At 48.2% G+C, this 15,519-nt stretch overlaps 1 protein-coding gene across 1 annotated transcript; it reads left to right on the top strand.

Annotated features, from left to right (window-relative positions):
- Positions 1–9,439: 9,439 nt before the first annotated feature.
- LOC101352670 (carbohydrate sulfotransferase 6) lies at positions 9,440–15,232 on the top strand. Its single transcript, XM_004387841.1, has 2 exons — positions 9,440–9,463; positions 14,036–15,232. Exon 2 carries the CDS (start codon positions 14,036–14,038, stop codon positions 15,230–15,232), a length of 1,197 nt encoding a protein of 398 aa, XP_004387898.1. The 5' UTR covers positions 9,440–9,463.
- The last annotated feature ends 287 nt before the right edge of the window (positions 15,233–15,519 follow it).

Below are 15,519 nucleotides of genomic sequence, written 5' to 3'. Positions count from 1 at the left end.
TGGTGAATACAGAGTTATTTACAGATCAGATATTGTAGCTTCTGAACCTGAATCACACAGTGTAGCTGCAAGAGGAAACCATGAGAAATATACAGCTGTAACTCATGGCAAAGTCAGGGTTTGAGATATTTATTCAGTATTTTTTTAAAAGATCCCTGATTTTGTCAAATGATTAGCCAGTTTCTGTTTGAATCAGGTAAGGAGTGGCCTAAAACATCTGCTTTGTTTGTGGAGGTTGCTAATACCCCACTTACATTCCTTCATCTGAGGTTAACACAGCAATTCTCAATCTTCTTTCTTTCTCTCATAGTTTTTAAGAGGGGTTTTGTTCATTTCTGACCAGGAAATTTCTAAATACCCTTTGGGGGAAATGTGTAAATTACAGAAACCTGAAGAAGAAAACAATTGTCTGTAAACTCACTTCCCAGAAGTAATCACTATTGCCTTTCTGGCACACATCTTTCTAATCTTTGCGTTGTTTCTTTTTTTTTCTATCATAACACTTCTGTGAACTTGTGTGTGTAAATCCTTGCTCCTGATTAAATTAATTCCTTCATATAGATCCTAGAGAGGAATTATTAATTCAGAACGCTTCTGATTGTTGTTAAAGATCTTAGTTCGCCTTGCCAAACCTCATCCTGGGAAGGCTCCACTAATTCCTACCCCCAGCAGCAATGACTTCTAGTTTTAGATCCCACCACAGATTACAAGGTGTTGTAATGCTCTACCCTTTTCAAGTGCCTGGGCTCTATCTCGTTATTTGTAGAGGAAAAGCAAAAATAAAAAAAAATTGTATCCTGTATTTATCAGAACTTGCTTTCAAGCCTGCGCCTCCGGGTTGGGAAAGTGCTTGGGCAGGGAGGGGATTGGAGGAGGGGGACAGACGCAGGCCTGGCTCCTGACGGCCAGCTGGCCTCTCGGCCCCTCCTAGCTCGGTTCGGGAGGCGGCTTGGGTCCCCAGGCATCAAGGTCTCAAGGTCTTGGCTTCGGACTGAGGCTGGGGACTTGAGAAGCGGTTTGGATTCCAAGTCACTTTATTGCGAGGATGCCACCGAGGGCAAGGAGGGGCAAGATTGATTCAGTTTCCTTCACAAGGGCCTTTTGTGCTCCCAGGTGCCTCCTTCCGCCGGAGATTGGGTGTGTGTGGGGGGCAACTTTATGGTCAATTAGTGGGATGAGAGGAGACCCTGGGTGCGCCCTTTGACACCCTTGGCTGCGCCTCCCGCGGGCCCCCAGCCCCACCCCGCCCACCTGTGCCCTCCGTTAACTGGGATCCCTGCTGCGGCCGCCCCTCCTCCGGTCCAGGGGTGGGGAGGATAGTTGGGGCCAACCGGCTCCTTCCTTCCCTCCGTCCCTCCCCCCTCGCTCTCTCCCTCGCTCCCGCCCGCCTGCTCCAGGACCGCAGCCACGTCTCTGAAAGCGCCTCATTGTGTGCGCTCCGGGAGGTCGTGTGGAGCGCAGCGCGGAGGAGCGCTCCGGCACGGGCGGTCGCACAGGTAGAGCTGGGCGCGGATGGGGCTTTCTGCCCCCCCTGCGCCTTAGCCTAGGTGCCTCCTGAGCTCCCTGCTCCCAGTTAGGAGGACCCAAGTCTGTCCCTTGTTGTGTCTCCAGAACTGTCCATCCCAACATCCCATTCTTACAACGCCTTTTTTTTTTTTTCTTTTTTTTTTAAATTCCCGGGACTCCTGCTTTGTTGCCAGGTTACCTCGGCCTTGGGTCCCCAGGTGCCTCCAATGTCTTGGAACCCCCCGGCACCGGCCCATGGCTCTTAGAGCCCCCTTCCCCTTGTCACTGGGTGCCCCTTAATAGGCTTGGGACCCTAAGGAACAAATCAGCCCCTGTGGACTCTCCCACTGAAGGCAAAGTGCTGGCTGGCTGCGGGGGAGAACTTGAAAGAGACGGTGTCAAGGAGCTTTGGGTGAGTCGGGAGAGAGGTGTCTTCTGGAACTCCCTCCTTGCCGACCCCAGTCGGGCCAGGACGCCAAGCTTTTGGGTAAGTTGGTTCGCAGGCTCTCCAGGCGGGATGCCCCTACCCTGGGGCGGGCTTGGGACCCGGCCAACGCAGAGTTGGGGAATAGCATTGATCCGGCAGCTAAGGGTCGAGGTTGGGGAGGAGAAGGGCTGAGTGAGGCTGTTCCATCAACAACGTGGAAAGAGCATCACAGCCCCTGCGCTGGTTTGAAACTGTCTCCCTGGGGCTTCAGCTGCACACGGGATCACTGTTGGTGGCTCCCTTATCTCTTGAAGCTTGAGTATCAAAGGGCATAGCTTCAGTCTAGAAATCTCTCCGAAGCCTTTTCCACAGAACTCAACTCTAGGGAAAACAGTTGGTGAGGGAATTTGAAACCAGTCGCAGCTGAGTTTGAATTTTGGTTGGTATGGGGAACAATAGAGGCTCCTCTTGACGTCAGTATAGATGCCCAGCAAAAGGTAATTCTCCGTTCTCTTCTCTCTTATACCGGAGGCAAAGCTGTCAAGATTCCCATTTGTGAGGATGGGAAAACTGAGGCTTAAAGAGCAGAAAGGACTTGACTGACTTGAAACCATGAATGAGTGAGTCAAATACCAGAGGTAATAAATAATAAACTGCTTAGTGAGCATTGGCTATGCTAAGGGTTTATCTTGTTTTACAACCCTTCAACCTGTGTTTAGGTGTTGTTACCGCCTCATTTTACAAAAGAGTCAGCTGAAGCACAGGTTAGAAGTGACTTGCCCAAAGTCACATATTTCATTGGTAGTTCAGACAGGATTTGAACCCAGTCTGGTTCCAGAAGCCAGGTTTCTGGCAATTATTCCCCACTGTCTTCTGGTGTATGTGCATATGTGTGCTACCCCTGCTTGTGCTTGCTAAGCATTATCGATCTGTGTCATTAGGGCCTCCTGAACTGGGCTGGGCTATTGTCCCACCACTTGGGTTTTCTTACGAAAAGGCTTTCCCTTAGATCTATAGAATATAGTTGTTCACCTACCCAAGATTTAGAAGATTCCTGGACAAATACTTTTATAAGTGTGCCAGACATTGTTCTAAATGCTTTACAAACATTAACTCATTTAATCTTCACATCAAGCTGATGAGATGGATTTTATTATTTCTCCCACTTTATAGATTAAAAAAAAAAAGCAACAACAACAGTCACAGAGAGATTAAGTAACTTGCTTAAGATCACACAGTAAATGATTGAGTGAAGTTTGTACTCTTAACCACTGTGCTATACCTATGCCCTCTAAAGAGACAGACAAGGTCCAGCTTTTACTTTAGTGGGAGGAGATAGGTACAGAAATGTTGCAGTGGCGATGGTTGTTGGGATGGCAGAGACAGTAACCAAACACAACTCTTACAGAGAAGTGGGGCCAGGAGGGTCACTCTGAGGAGTCTACCCTGGCTTCAGTCCCAGGAGTTTATTTATAGTCAATACAGCAAGCAGTGAAGCAAATAACAGAAGAATGGGCTTTGGGTGCGGGCAAGGGAGAAGGAATTCAGGTAAACAAGCCAATCAGTAAAGGGACAATAGGTTTGGGAAAACAAGTCGTGACAAGTCTCAACATGTTGGGGACAAGTCTCAACATGCTGTGCAGCATAGAGGCCTGTGGGGGCTGCAGTTGTCAATAGTGCAGCCATGTTTAAATGGCATATATCCCCACACAGAAATGCAAGAACAAGCATATTCTGGGTACCAATAATATCACTAACAATAATTTCTCAATATCACCTAATACTCAATCCATATTGAATTTTCACTGATTACATCAAAGATATTTTCTTGCAGTTGATTTGTTCAAATCAGAATCTAAACAAGGTCTACTCATTGCATTTGGTTATGTGTTTTGAGTTGTTTTCTTCGAAAATGTTCCCTTCCTTTTTCTTTTTACATCATTGACTTGTAAGAATGATATACTTTCAAAAAATAAATTTGTCAAAATAAAGGTTAAAAATACACATTAGGGAGCATTCTGGATTTTGGCTGTTATAAGAGGACTCTGGGAAACACAAGGGAATGTCACAATGTGCAGCACCCCCCCACCCCACGTGTTGCTGCAGAGGAGACGTAGGGAGCCCCCAGACTTTTAAGCTCTCCAGCTGTAAGGTTCTATGATTTAGGCTAAACTGAGTGCTGTGCAAAGTGTGCTTTGAGGATCCCCAAAGACCAGAGCCAGGGAAAGGGGTTTATGTGTTCTATCGGCTCATCTGCTCTGAAATGCCCCAGGGCAGCTCTGAGCCAGAGACTTGAGGCTCCTTTCCCAACCTGTTTTGAATTCATTTCCTAACAGATTCTTGCAAGCAGATGTTTCCCACCAGCAGCATCTGGCCTTGCAGTTGCAGCCCCTCTGCCTCTGACTGGTGACACATAGCTGCATCCTCAGGGCCTGAAGAGAGACAGCAGATGTGGCTGAGTATTGGGGCCAAGAATGTCTTCTGTCACAGCCAGCCCCAGGCCACCACCCTGAGGTGAGGGCAGATTTGAGGCCCTTGACACCATTCACTGAATAAGAGGCAATCCTCCATCCCATAAGCTGGTCTTTCTCTGGCTAACTAAGTGTTGAGGTCAGCTGGGAAATGGAGCCCAAGTTCACAGGCACCTCTCTCCCTGCAAGTAGCATGTATTAGAACTTCATTCCTTTTTATTGGGAATGATAGCCCAATGTATGAATATACCACACTTCATTTACCCATTCATCAGTTAATGGACATTTGGGTTGTTTCCACTTTTTGGCTATTTAAGTAATGCGTCTATAAATATACAAGTTTTTGTGTGGACATGTGTTTTCATATTTTTTCGGTATGTAAGTAGGAGTGAATTTGCTGGTTCATATAGTAATTCTATGTTAACATTCTGAGGAACTGCCAAACTATTTTCCACAGTGACTACACCATTTTACATTCCCACTAGTAGTGTATGAGGGTTCCAATTTCCCCACATTCTTACCAACTCGTTATTGTCTTTTTATTATAGCTGTTCTAGTGGGTGTGAAGTGTTATCTCCTTGTGGTTTTGATTTGTGTTTGTTTAATGACATTGAGCATCTTTTCATGTGTGCTTATTGGCCATTTGTATATCTTCTTTGCAGAAATGTGTATTCAAATTCTTTGCACATTTTTAAATTGGGTTGTTTGTCTTTTTATTGTTTAGTTTTAAGAGTTCTATGTATATTCTGGATACCAGGTCTCTTCTCATACATATGATTTACAAATATTTTCTCCCATCTGTGGGTTGTCCTTTCACTTTCTTGGTGGTGTCTTTTGATGTTTGTGTATTTTTAACACAATGGGTATCATACTGTACATGTATATGTGTGTGTAAGTTTTGTTACTTATGTTTTTCCACTTGACACAATGTAGTTAAGAGTAAGCTCTAAAGCTAGAGTACTAGGGCTCAGATTCTGACTCTGCTATAGTGTGGTTCCTTTAGGTAAATCCCTTAATCTTTCCAAGGCTCAGTTTCTGCATCTGTAAAATGGGGATGATCATCAGGCCCACTTCATAGGGTTGTTGTGAGGATTAATCAGAAGATGGAATGGAAAAGGCTGGCATATAGGAAGCCCTCGATATATAGTATTGACTGGTGTTCCTTGAAGAGTGAAGAAGATGAGTTATCTCCCCGATCTCCTTTCCTCCCTCTCTGCTTTATTTTCTTTCACTCTCATTTTCCTTTTCTCTTTCCTCCTCCTCTTTTCTCCCCTTTCTTTCCCTTCTTTTTAGCCTTCTCACTAGAAGAATGCTTTAGGCTCCATTAGAGCTGTTTTGTCCCAGCAGAGACCCTTGATGCCTAGAGTCCACTGATTTCTCATCTGCAATCCTTCTTCTCCAGCCTTTGGGATTTCTGAACAGGAATATCCTTCAGCTGATGCCAAACTGAGAGAAATTTGAGCCTAGGATTTCTCCCTGGTGTTACATTTCACTCCCTTAGATTCTGTGCCAGGGCTGGGAGAGGCTGGTGACAGGGAGGTGCTGCTGAGTCCTGGTGGGCAGAGCTTGGCTAGAAGTGACTGTTGCTCAGGGAGCCAAGATTCCTGGGCTCCAGCTCAACCTCTGCCTGGCAAACCATTCCCTGCCCTATACCTCGATTTTCCCCATCTGTAAATCAGGCGGAACAACAGCTTCTCCTACCTCTCAGGCCAGGGTAGTGGTGGTGTAGTGGTAGAATTCTCACCTTCCATATGGGCGATCTGGGTCTGATTCCTGGCCAAGGCACCTCAAAACCCATCTGTCAGTGGAGGCTTGTGTTGCTATGATGATGAACAAGTTTCAGTGGAGCTTCTAAACTAAGACTAAGAAGAAAGTCCTGGCAGTCTACTTCTGAAAATCAGCCAATGAAAACCCTGTTGTTCAGAATGGTCCAGTCCCCAAGTGATCATGAGATTGTATAAGACCAGGCAGCATTGTGCATGGCATCGCCATGAGTTGGAGGCCAACTAGACAGCAGCTAACAATCTCTCAGTTCAAGATACTTAGCAGAAAGAGATGTGAGCTAAGGGAGGAATTACTTTACTTACTCTAAAGGAATTGCTTCCTTTAGATTTGGATCATGGGACATCTGACTTCAATTTGGAGCCCTGGTGGCACAGTGGTTAAGAGCTCGGCGGCTAACCGAAAGGTCGGCAGTTCGAATCCACCAGCCACTCCTTGAAAACCCCATGGGGCAGAATTCAGCAAGTATTTATTAATGTCATCTACTCGTTCAGTTTGGAACACTGTTGCATTACTATCTTATTCACTAAGGATTATTAAATTTTTTATTGAAGTATAACATACATATAGAAAAGAGCATAGATGACAAAAGTACATCTTGATGAATTTTCACAGTTGAGCATACCCATGGAATCAGCAACCACATCAAGAAACAGCATGACCAGCCCCAGAAGCTTCACCCATGCCTCCTTCCAGTTCTACCCCACCCTACCCCTACCAAGGGTATCCAGTATCTAGTCCGAACTCTTGGTTGTAAATGACAGAAACTCAGCTCATGCTGACTAAAGCAAAAACGGAATATTTTCCCCATCTCAGAAGTCCATGCACAGAAATCTTGCACAGCTGGATCCAGATGCTTAGATGGTGCTGTCATCCTGCTCATCCACTCTATTTCTGTCATCCTGCTCATCCACTCTATTTCTGTCTTTCTCTGCTCAGTTCTCTTCCATGTTGGCTTTATATTCAGTCTGTTTCCCTCTGCCCTTCAGATCTACAAAAATCCTGGGATTGGACTTGGGACAAAAGTCCATTCTTAAACCAATCACTGTGGCCAGGGGCTAGAGTGTGGAATATACAGATGAGCCAGGTTTGGGACATGTGACCCCTAGGAACCAGGGAGGGGGAGGTGGGTCAGACGTGTCCAATTCTCATTCACTTTGAGTGAAAAATCTAGAAGCTGTTATCAGAAGATGGGGGAGCAGGTACTAACTGGACAAAACAGCCATATCTAGTATACCTGTTCAGTGCCAAGCCAGCACTGGATTCCTGAGAATGGATGTTCACTAGCCATAAAAAAAATAAGAAACCCACAATCCCAACCCTCAAGTTACTCACAGGCAAGGTGTAATGTACGGCAGGGAATGGTGCATACCTCAAGAGAGGCACAAATGAGGTGCCTGAGGAAGCCTAGATGACTCTTGAGTAGGAATCAGGCTGGACACTCACAGCAGAGGGGCAAGGGAGCATGGTGCTTGTTCAAGGAACACTGATGATTCCTGATTGTCCGAAACATAGGATGCTGCATGGGATTCATGCGAAGTGAGGCTGGAAAGCTGAAGGTTGCTGAGTAGGAAAATGGCATGGTCAGATGTGTGTTTTAGGAGGCTCTGGTGGTTCTGTGCAAGGTGGATTGGAGGCAGACCAGGTGGAGAATTTTGCCAGAATCCAGGAGAGAAGTATTCTTGCCAGAACTAGCTGCCTCTCTTCCCTTGGCACTGGATGCCTGGGCTATTCACTTGGACCATCATCCAGTCCCTTGGCTATCTCATGGTTGTGTCTTTAATGTCCCCAACTAGATTGTCAGCTCTGTTAGGACATTGGACCTTCTGAATTGATCCTCTTTTTGCTGTTTTCCATCTATTTATCTTTTGTGTTCAACTTTCTACATTTCTTGAATTTTATCTTACAATCCCTCCATTACAATTTTAATATTCAAGGCAATTTAACTCCAAGCAAAACAAGAGTTGTACAGTAAAACCTGTGAAAGCTGGAAACTGTGTACGGCAGAAACTTGTCAGAGAAGGAAAACTCAAATATTTTTCACTAATAGCAATAGAAAAGTAATAAGACTACACCCCGTCAAAGGTGGAAAACTTGCAAGACCAGGAAAAACAAGGCAATCCTGTCGATTTCTGGCTCTCACAGGTCTCACTGTACAAGAAAGGAAATGTATTTATATACTTCAGCCTGTGAGCTATATTTACAAAGTCATATAATATAAATTTTGAATATTGGTGTAACCAAAAATTATAATAGGAGGCTAGGTGGAGAAGTTTGTGTGTGTAGAGAAGATAAATCTGTCTTCCACGGTAATAAGTCACTACAAAGTTCCATATACTGTAACCCATTAACAGTTATTTAGAAATAGAGAGGTGTCCTTTCCACGTGTAAAACACATCATATCATCATCCTAAAAGTCTTAAGTCAACTCCAAGTCCAAATTCCATCCTGGGGAAAAATTCCTCTTCATCTGTGAAATCTAGAATACAAGTTATCTGCTTCCAAAGTACAATGGTGGAACAGACACAAGGTAGACATTTCCATTACAAATGGGAGAAACTGGAGCGAAAGAAGGGATAACAGGCACCACGCAGGTCATCAGAACACATTACATTAGCTCTCAAGGCTTCAAAATAATCCTCTGTTCTCTGAGACCATTTAGGCAATGGCCCTGCCCTCCAGACTCTGGGTGTTGGCCACACTCTCCAGATTCTGGGTGGAGGACTCTGGGCCCTGGGCTTCAGCTCCACCTTCCAGGCCCACTGGGATAGCAACTCTGCTCCCTCGGATTTGGATGGCCCCATTCTCCTAGTCTGTCTGAGTGGTGATCCTACCACCTCCGCCCTGACAGGCCCTGTTCTTCTGCCCCTTGGGCATGGCAGCCCTGCCTCCTCAGCTTTGGGCAGTGGATCTGTCCCCCACACCGTGGCACTTGTGAAAGGCAGCACCACACTCCAGAATCAAGTTGGTGAAGATCTGACTGTTTGAAACCTAAATAGGAGGCCATGGCCCCACCCTTTGAGACCCAGCAGGCCATGGCTCCACCCTTTGATACCCCAGAGATTGTAGCGCTACCCTTTGAGACCGAAGCAGCTCTGCTTCCTGTGCTCCTTGTCTCTTCAGCTTCTACTTCCTGGTTCCTTGGCCTCTTGGCCCCTCCAGCCTCTTGGACTGGCCCAGAGTCTGCCTTGCTTGGACAAGTCCTCCAAAGCTCTTTAGCTCTACTGTTAAGTGCTTGAAGTCACCCCACTCTACCAGGAAGCCCCCTGCCCAAAGGCAATCAGTTCTGTTGATCCAAGGGTCGGCTCCCAGGCCATCTCACGCCGGTCTCCTGGTTCTGCTGCTGCCATTTCTCTGCTGCTGCTTCTAAATGTCTGTGCCGTCTCCAGTATTACAGCTTTCCTCACTTCCTTCTGAACCCTCACCAGAATTGTCTTTGATGTCCATGATTCCACCAACAGTTTCTTCAAGGCAATCTAGGCTTCTATGATTAGGTGACTTAAAACTCTTTTAGCCTCTGTCCATTTACAGTTTCAAAATCACGTCCTCATTTTAGTTATCTGTTAGGGAAGCACCCCACTCCTGGTACCAAATTCTATATTAGTTATCTAGTGCTGCTATAACAGAAATACCACAGATGGATGGCTTTAACCAACAGAAATTTATTCTCTCACAGTCTAGGAGGCTAGAAGCCCAAATTCAGGGCGCCAGCTCCAGGGGAAAGCTTTCTCTCTCTGTCAGCTCTGGGGGAAGGTCCTTGTCATCAATCTTCCCCCATCTAGTAGCTTCTCAGCGCAGGGACCCTGGGTCCAAACTGTGCACTCCACTCTTGGCTCTTCTTGCTTGGTGGTAATGAGGTCCCTCTCCTCTCTGCTTGATTCTCTCTTTTATATCTCAAAAGAGATTGACTCAAAATACAACCTAATCCTGTAGATTGAGTCCTGCCTCATTAACATCATAGCGGTTAGGATTTACAACACATAGGATAATCACATCAGATCACAAAATGGTGGACAATCACACAATACTGGGAATCATAGCCTAGCCAAGTTCACATACATTTTTGGGGGGTCACAATTCAATCCATAGCAGTAAGTAACTAGCAGAAAAAACAGCTAAGAAATTTGAAAGCAGTTGCTTTCAACTGGGAAGTAGGATTCTGGAGCAAGAGAATGACCTGTGGAAACTATATGACTTTTTAAACTATGTACATTTAAACATGTCCTAATTTAGTTATTTTAAAATAGATAATATGTTCATATAGGTCAAAATTCAAAACGTACAAAAAAGAGTTTATTGTGAAATGTCTATTCTGCAGCTAGTTTGGTCCCTGCCCAGGGGTCTAACATTATCACTTTGTGTAAAATTCCAGAGATAGTTTATGCTTATTCAAGTTGTATGTATTTTTTGACCAAAAATAAAATTTAACAAGACTTCATGACTAAACAATATTTCAGTGACTCAAGAAAGACTACTCTGTAGAGTGGTCCTGGGTATCAGGACAGGAGTGGGGCGGGGGGGCTTTCTTTTCCTTCTACAGCCGTTTATATTTTTACTCTCCCTACCCCCACCAAATATATGGTTATTTTCATCACCATCAAACTGCCTCAAAGACTTGGTGGCAATTGAAGGCATGGTTGCCTCTGAGGAGAGAGCTGGGGAGGTATAGGGACAGGGAGCATCACTTCCTTTTCCCTGTCTGCCCCTTGAGGGCACACCTGCCCTGCTGTGGGCCATGCTGTGTAACTGGTTGGCTTTTGTGCTTTGGTATGGGCTGTGTCTGCCCAGAGCATAGCCCCCTTTCTAATTTTCACAAAGATAACACCTGAGCCAGCCAATGCCCTCATCTGTACCTTTAGAATTTTGTGCCACACTCTTCTAAAAATTAAACACATAACAAATTGTACCCCCCAAAAAAGAACCAAAGAGGAAAGAATTTATAGGGGAGGGGATATGGCTTCCAGGATAAGGGACTCCATTTGGCAAAGGCTTAGGAAGGGACCACACAGCCCTACACTGGAGGCCTGGCACTTACATTTAAGCCCTTGCCCTGCCTCTTACTAGCTGGATATTCATGTCTCTGAGCCCCACTGCTTCAAGTAAAACAAACAGGGATAATAATTTCTACTTCCTAGGGATGGCAGGAGGATAAAATTCAATCCTGAAGATAAAGTGCACGGTGATTAAGATCACAGTGCCTACCTGACCCTTTCTTCCTTCTTTGAACCTCAGGGCAATTGGCAGACTTGCTGAACACAAGGCTCCTTATCAGTAAATTCCCAGCTGAGACCTGGACTTCTCTAGTCACCCTGACTGGCATAAGATGTCCCCATCTCCTTCCTAGCTCTTGTGTTCCAGTAACAGGATCAGATAGCAGTTCCTGAATCGTGAGTCACTTATGAAGACCTGTGGCTTCCCTGGAGCACAGGTAACACCTTGGCCTGGGTTCAGTATCCTCCCTACCTTGGGGAGGACTGGGTTGGCCACGGCAGCTAATCTAGGTAGAAGCATCACGGTCCTGCACTCTGCAGGGGTCTCCCAGGGATCAGAGAGGCCAGCTACCTGTGGTCAGAAAGTACCAGGAGCTTGGAGACAGGAAGTCCTGGGTTGGGGTCCCAGCTTTCCTGTTGTCTCTCCAAGGCTTGGGTCCTTCACCTGGAAAATTGAGATCATAATGCCCACCCTAGGGCTGTTGAGCTAAATCATGGAATGGATGTAAAGCATCTAGCACTTGCCTGTGTGGTAGTTTATGTCAGCAAATATGAGTTCCTTTCCTGTACCTCCATTCTCAGGGGGTGCCCTGCAACAATCCATCAGCCAGTACTCGAGGAGGAGACAACATTCACAGAGCAGATGGTGGCCAGCCTTCCTGACTTCCAGGTTTCCCAGGGTGGGTGGGGTCCAGGAGGTGGTTCTAGAATCAGCATCCTCCATCCACCCTGCAGCTTCCTGATTAGAGGAAGGAGCAGAGATAGGATCTGCTCACAATTTAGACCCCAGCTTCTCTCGGTGACATGGACAGGGGAAGGGGATTAGTGGGGAGCAAATGCTGTGAAAGCAAGAAGGAAACTTCCAGTTCCTTCATGTCTAAAGTAGCACAGCCCTGAGATCTTTGTAGGGGCTATAGGTGCAAAGAGGACCTGTGGGACCTCGGGGTGTGGGAGCTTGGCTCAGTGTTCCTTCTGCCCTGTAGAACAAGCCTGACATTCTTATGATCCACTGGAGGGCACAGGGGTAGTTGGGGGCTGGAGGTGGGCCTGGGGGATGATGGGATTTGCAAGTATGGCTGATGCAGGGCTCACAGTGAGGTGACTGAAGGGTGTCTCATCTGGGTGGAGATACCCCGTGGGGAGGGTCTTCCTCCCCTCCATCACGATAACAGTAATGTGGCCTCTGTATGTGTTTGTAGCAGCATTCCTCACAACAACCCTAAGAGCTGAAATGTTGCAGTCTCTGTTCTACAGAGGAACAAACAGAGCCTCCAAGAGATTAATTCACTTGTCCAAGGTCTCACAGCTCCTAAGTGGCAGCGCTGGGCCTCAAAGCCAGTCCTGCTGGTTCTGAGGCAGTCCTCTCTCCTCAACCCAGCAGTTTATACCCATTTGGAAGAAAGTATGTAGCCCCTGGCCCATGCCCAGCTCAGGCCAGGGGCAGGGCAACCCCACACCCACCAGTGGGGAGCCTTCCTTCAGTTTGGGAAGGCTGAGCCCTCCCAGTGCTCCAGGCTGTCTCTCCCCATGGGGCCCTAACCCAGCCTCCCTCCTGCTTATGTGGCCTCTGCTCCTGCCTTTGTGTTCTCAGGTCCTGAGCAACCTGTAGGTGTCACCCATGGATTTGTGATCAGCGTTGGCAGCCCTCCCAGCAGCTCTGGACATCGGTGAGTGACCACAGTGAAGAAAGGGGCAAGCAGCAGGGCAGGAGTGTGGCTCTGCTCTCACCTCTGCCTTTCTCTGGCTCCATCCTACTTCTCCCTTAACTGGTCTCTTCTGCAAACCAACACAGCCCCCAGGACACCTTCTCTCTGGAGTCCACACAGCCTTCAGCACTCCACTCCCTACAGGTGATGGCAATAGTTGGTGTTTTTTGTCTATTTTATTTACTTATAATAACAAAAGTTGGACCTGCTATTTAAACAAAACAAACCAAAACAAAAACAAAAAACAAAAACAAAACCCAGTGCAGAAGTACACTAGGTAAAAGTGCAAGTCCTCAGTTATCTGGGTCACTACATTCCCAACATGCTCATTCCAATACTCCCAACAATCCTATGAGCCAGGTCCCCTTCTACCAATGTTTAAGCTAAATCACAGAGAAAGTAAGTGTTTGGTCCAAGATCACAGGCTAGGAAGTGGCAGAGCTAGGATTCAACCTGAGGGAGCCTGGTGGTGCTCTCTTATATTGGCCAAATCACCCATTAAGTTGTTTACCTAAAAAATCTAAAATCTCCTCTGAGCCCTTAACCACTGCCTTGTGCTGCTGAATGCCCATCCTCCAATGGCCCGAGTTCTCCCATTCTCTCGGATGACTCTCACTGTTTAGAAAAGCTGACTTAACTTTACCTCACCTTTACTAGGAAATACATAGCTCTCACTGTCTCTGATTGTTAATTCAGCAGTTATTTATTGAATGCCTACTATGTGCCAAGCCAAAGTTCAAGGCACTGGGGATAGACACTTGAATGATACAGACCAAAAACAGGTGCTTCAAGGAGTGTGCATACTAGTGAGCAATCCACTCCCAAACCTCAATCTTTGGCTTCTACGGAATTCCTGATGGGTATCTTTTTCCTGTGGCAACTGCCTTCTCTTGACCCACTGTGCTCTCCTCCCTCTGGCCCCCGTCAGGCAACATGTGGCTGCCACGAGTCTCCAACACGGCCGTGACCGCTCTCCTGCTGGCGCAGACAGGCCTCCTGCTCTTCCTGGTCTCCCGGCCAGGATGGCCCGGGCCGCCTTCCCCACCTGACGGCAAGGAGCGTGTACACGTGTTGGTATTGTCCTCCTGGCGCTCGGGTTCCTCCTTAGTGGGCCAGCTCTTTAGCCAGCACCCCGACGTCTTCTACCTGATGGAGCCCGCATGGCACGTGTGGACTGCCCTCTCTCAGGGCAGCGCGCCAGCGCTGCACATGGCTGTGCGTGACCTGGTGCGGTCAGTGTTCCTGTGCGACATGGCCGTGTTCGACGCCTACCTGCCATGGCGCCGCAACCTATCAGACCTCTTCCAGTGGGCGGTGAGCCGGGCGTTGTGCTCGCCGCCAGCCTGCAGCGCTTTCCCTCGCGGTGCCATCAGCAGCGAGACGGTGTGTAAGCCGCTGTGCGCACGGCGGCCCTTCACCGTGGCTGAGGAGGCCTGCCGTTCCTACAGTCACGTGGTGCTCAAGGAGGTGCGGTTTTTCAACCTGCAGGTGCTCTACCCGTTGCTCAACGACCCTGCACTCAACCTGCGCATTGTGCATCTGGTGCGCGACCCCAGGGCCGTGGTGCGCTCGCGTGAGCAGACGGCCAAGGCACTGGCGCGCGACAACGGCATCGTGCTGGGTACCAATGGCACATGGGTGGAGGCCGACCCGGGCCTGCGTGTGGTGCGCGAGGTGTGCCGCAGTCACGTGCGCATCGCTGAGGCAGCCATGCAAAAGCCGCTGCCCTTCCTACGAGGCCGCTACCGCCTGGTGCGCTTTGAGGACCTGGCGCGGGCGCCGCTGCCGGAAATTCGCGCGCTCTATGCCTTCGCCGGTCTGCGCCTCACGCCGCAGCTCGAGGCCTGGATCCACAACATCACGCACGGGGCTGGACCTGGCGTGCGCCGCGAGGCCTTCAAGACCACTTCCAGGGACGCGCTCAACGTCTCCCAGGCCTGGCGCCACGCCCTGCCCTTCGCTAAGATCCACCGCGTGCAGGAGCTGTGTGCTGGTGCGCTGCAGCTGCTGGGCTACCGGCCCCTGTTATCCGAGGAAGAGCAGCGCGACCTCTCCCTGGACCTGGTGCTGCCGCGCGGCCCAAGCAGCTTCAGCTGGGCGTCGTCCACCGCCGCGCACTCCATGCCTTAGCGGGCGGCCACCAGGTCCGGGTGGCCAGTGTGGGGTGGGGGCCGGGTGGTGCGGGGCGCAGGCCGCTAGAGGAGGAGTCTGGAGTGCGGGACAGTCCCCATACTCCTCGTTTCTTTCTCCCCCGCTTCTCAGCTTTCCTTTGAGACTTCTTTAGGAACTGGGTTCTCTTCCAGTGCACTCTTTTTCGTGGAAAGCGAAACTCTGCACACATGTCCTCTGAGCATAGGGAGTTAGCCCAGATGATTTGGCTCCTACTTAAGCACTTAACTCTCTCCGCCCTTGGGGTA

Source organism: Trichechus manatus, unplaced genomic scaffold, assembly GCF_000243295.1.
Source record: "Trichechus manatus latirostris isolate Lorelei unplaced genomic scaffold, TriManLat1.0 scaffold00194, whole genome shotgun sequence".
Lineage (NCBI taxonomy): Eukaryota > Metazoa > Chordata > Mammalia > Sirenia > Trichechidae > Trichechus > Trichechus manatus.
This window is presented reverse-complemented; position numbering and strand designations above follow the sequence as displayed.

Coding starts and splice junctions, on each gene's coding strand:
- LOC101352670 (XM_004387841.1), top strand. CDS start 14,036: ATGTGGCTGCCACGAGTCTCCAACACGGCCGTGACCGCTCTCCTGCTG.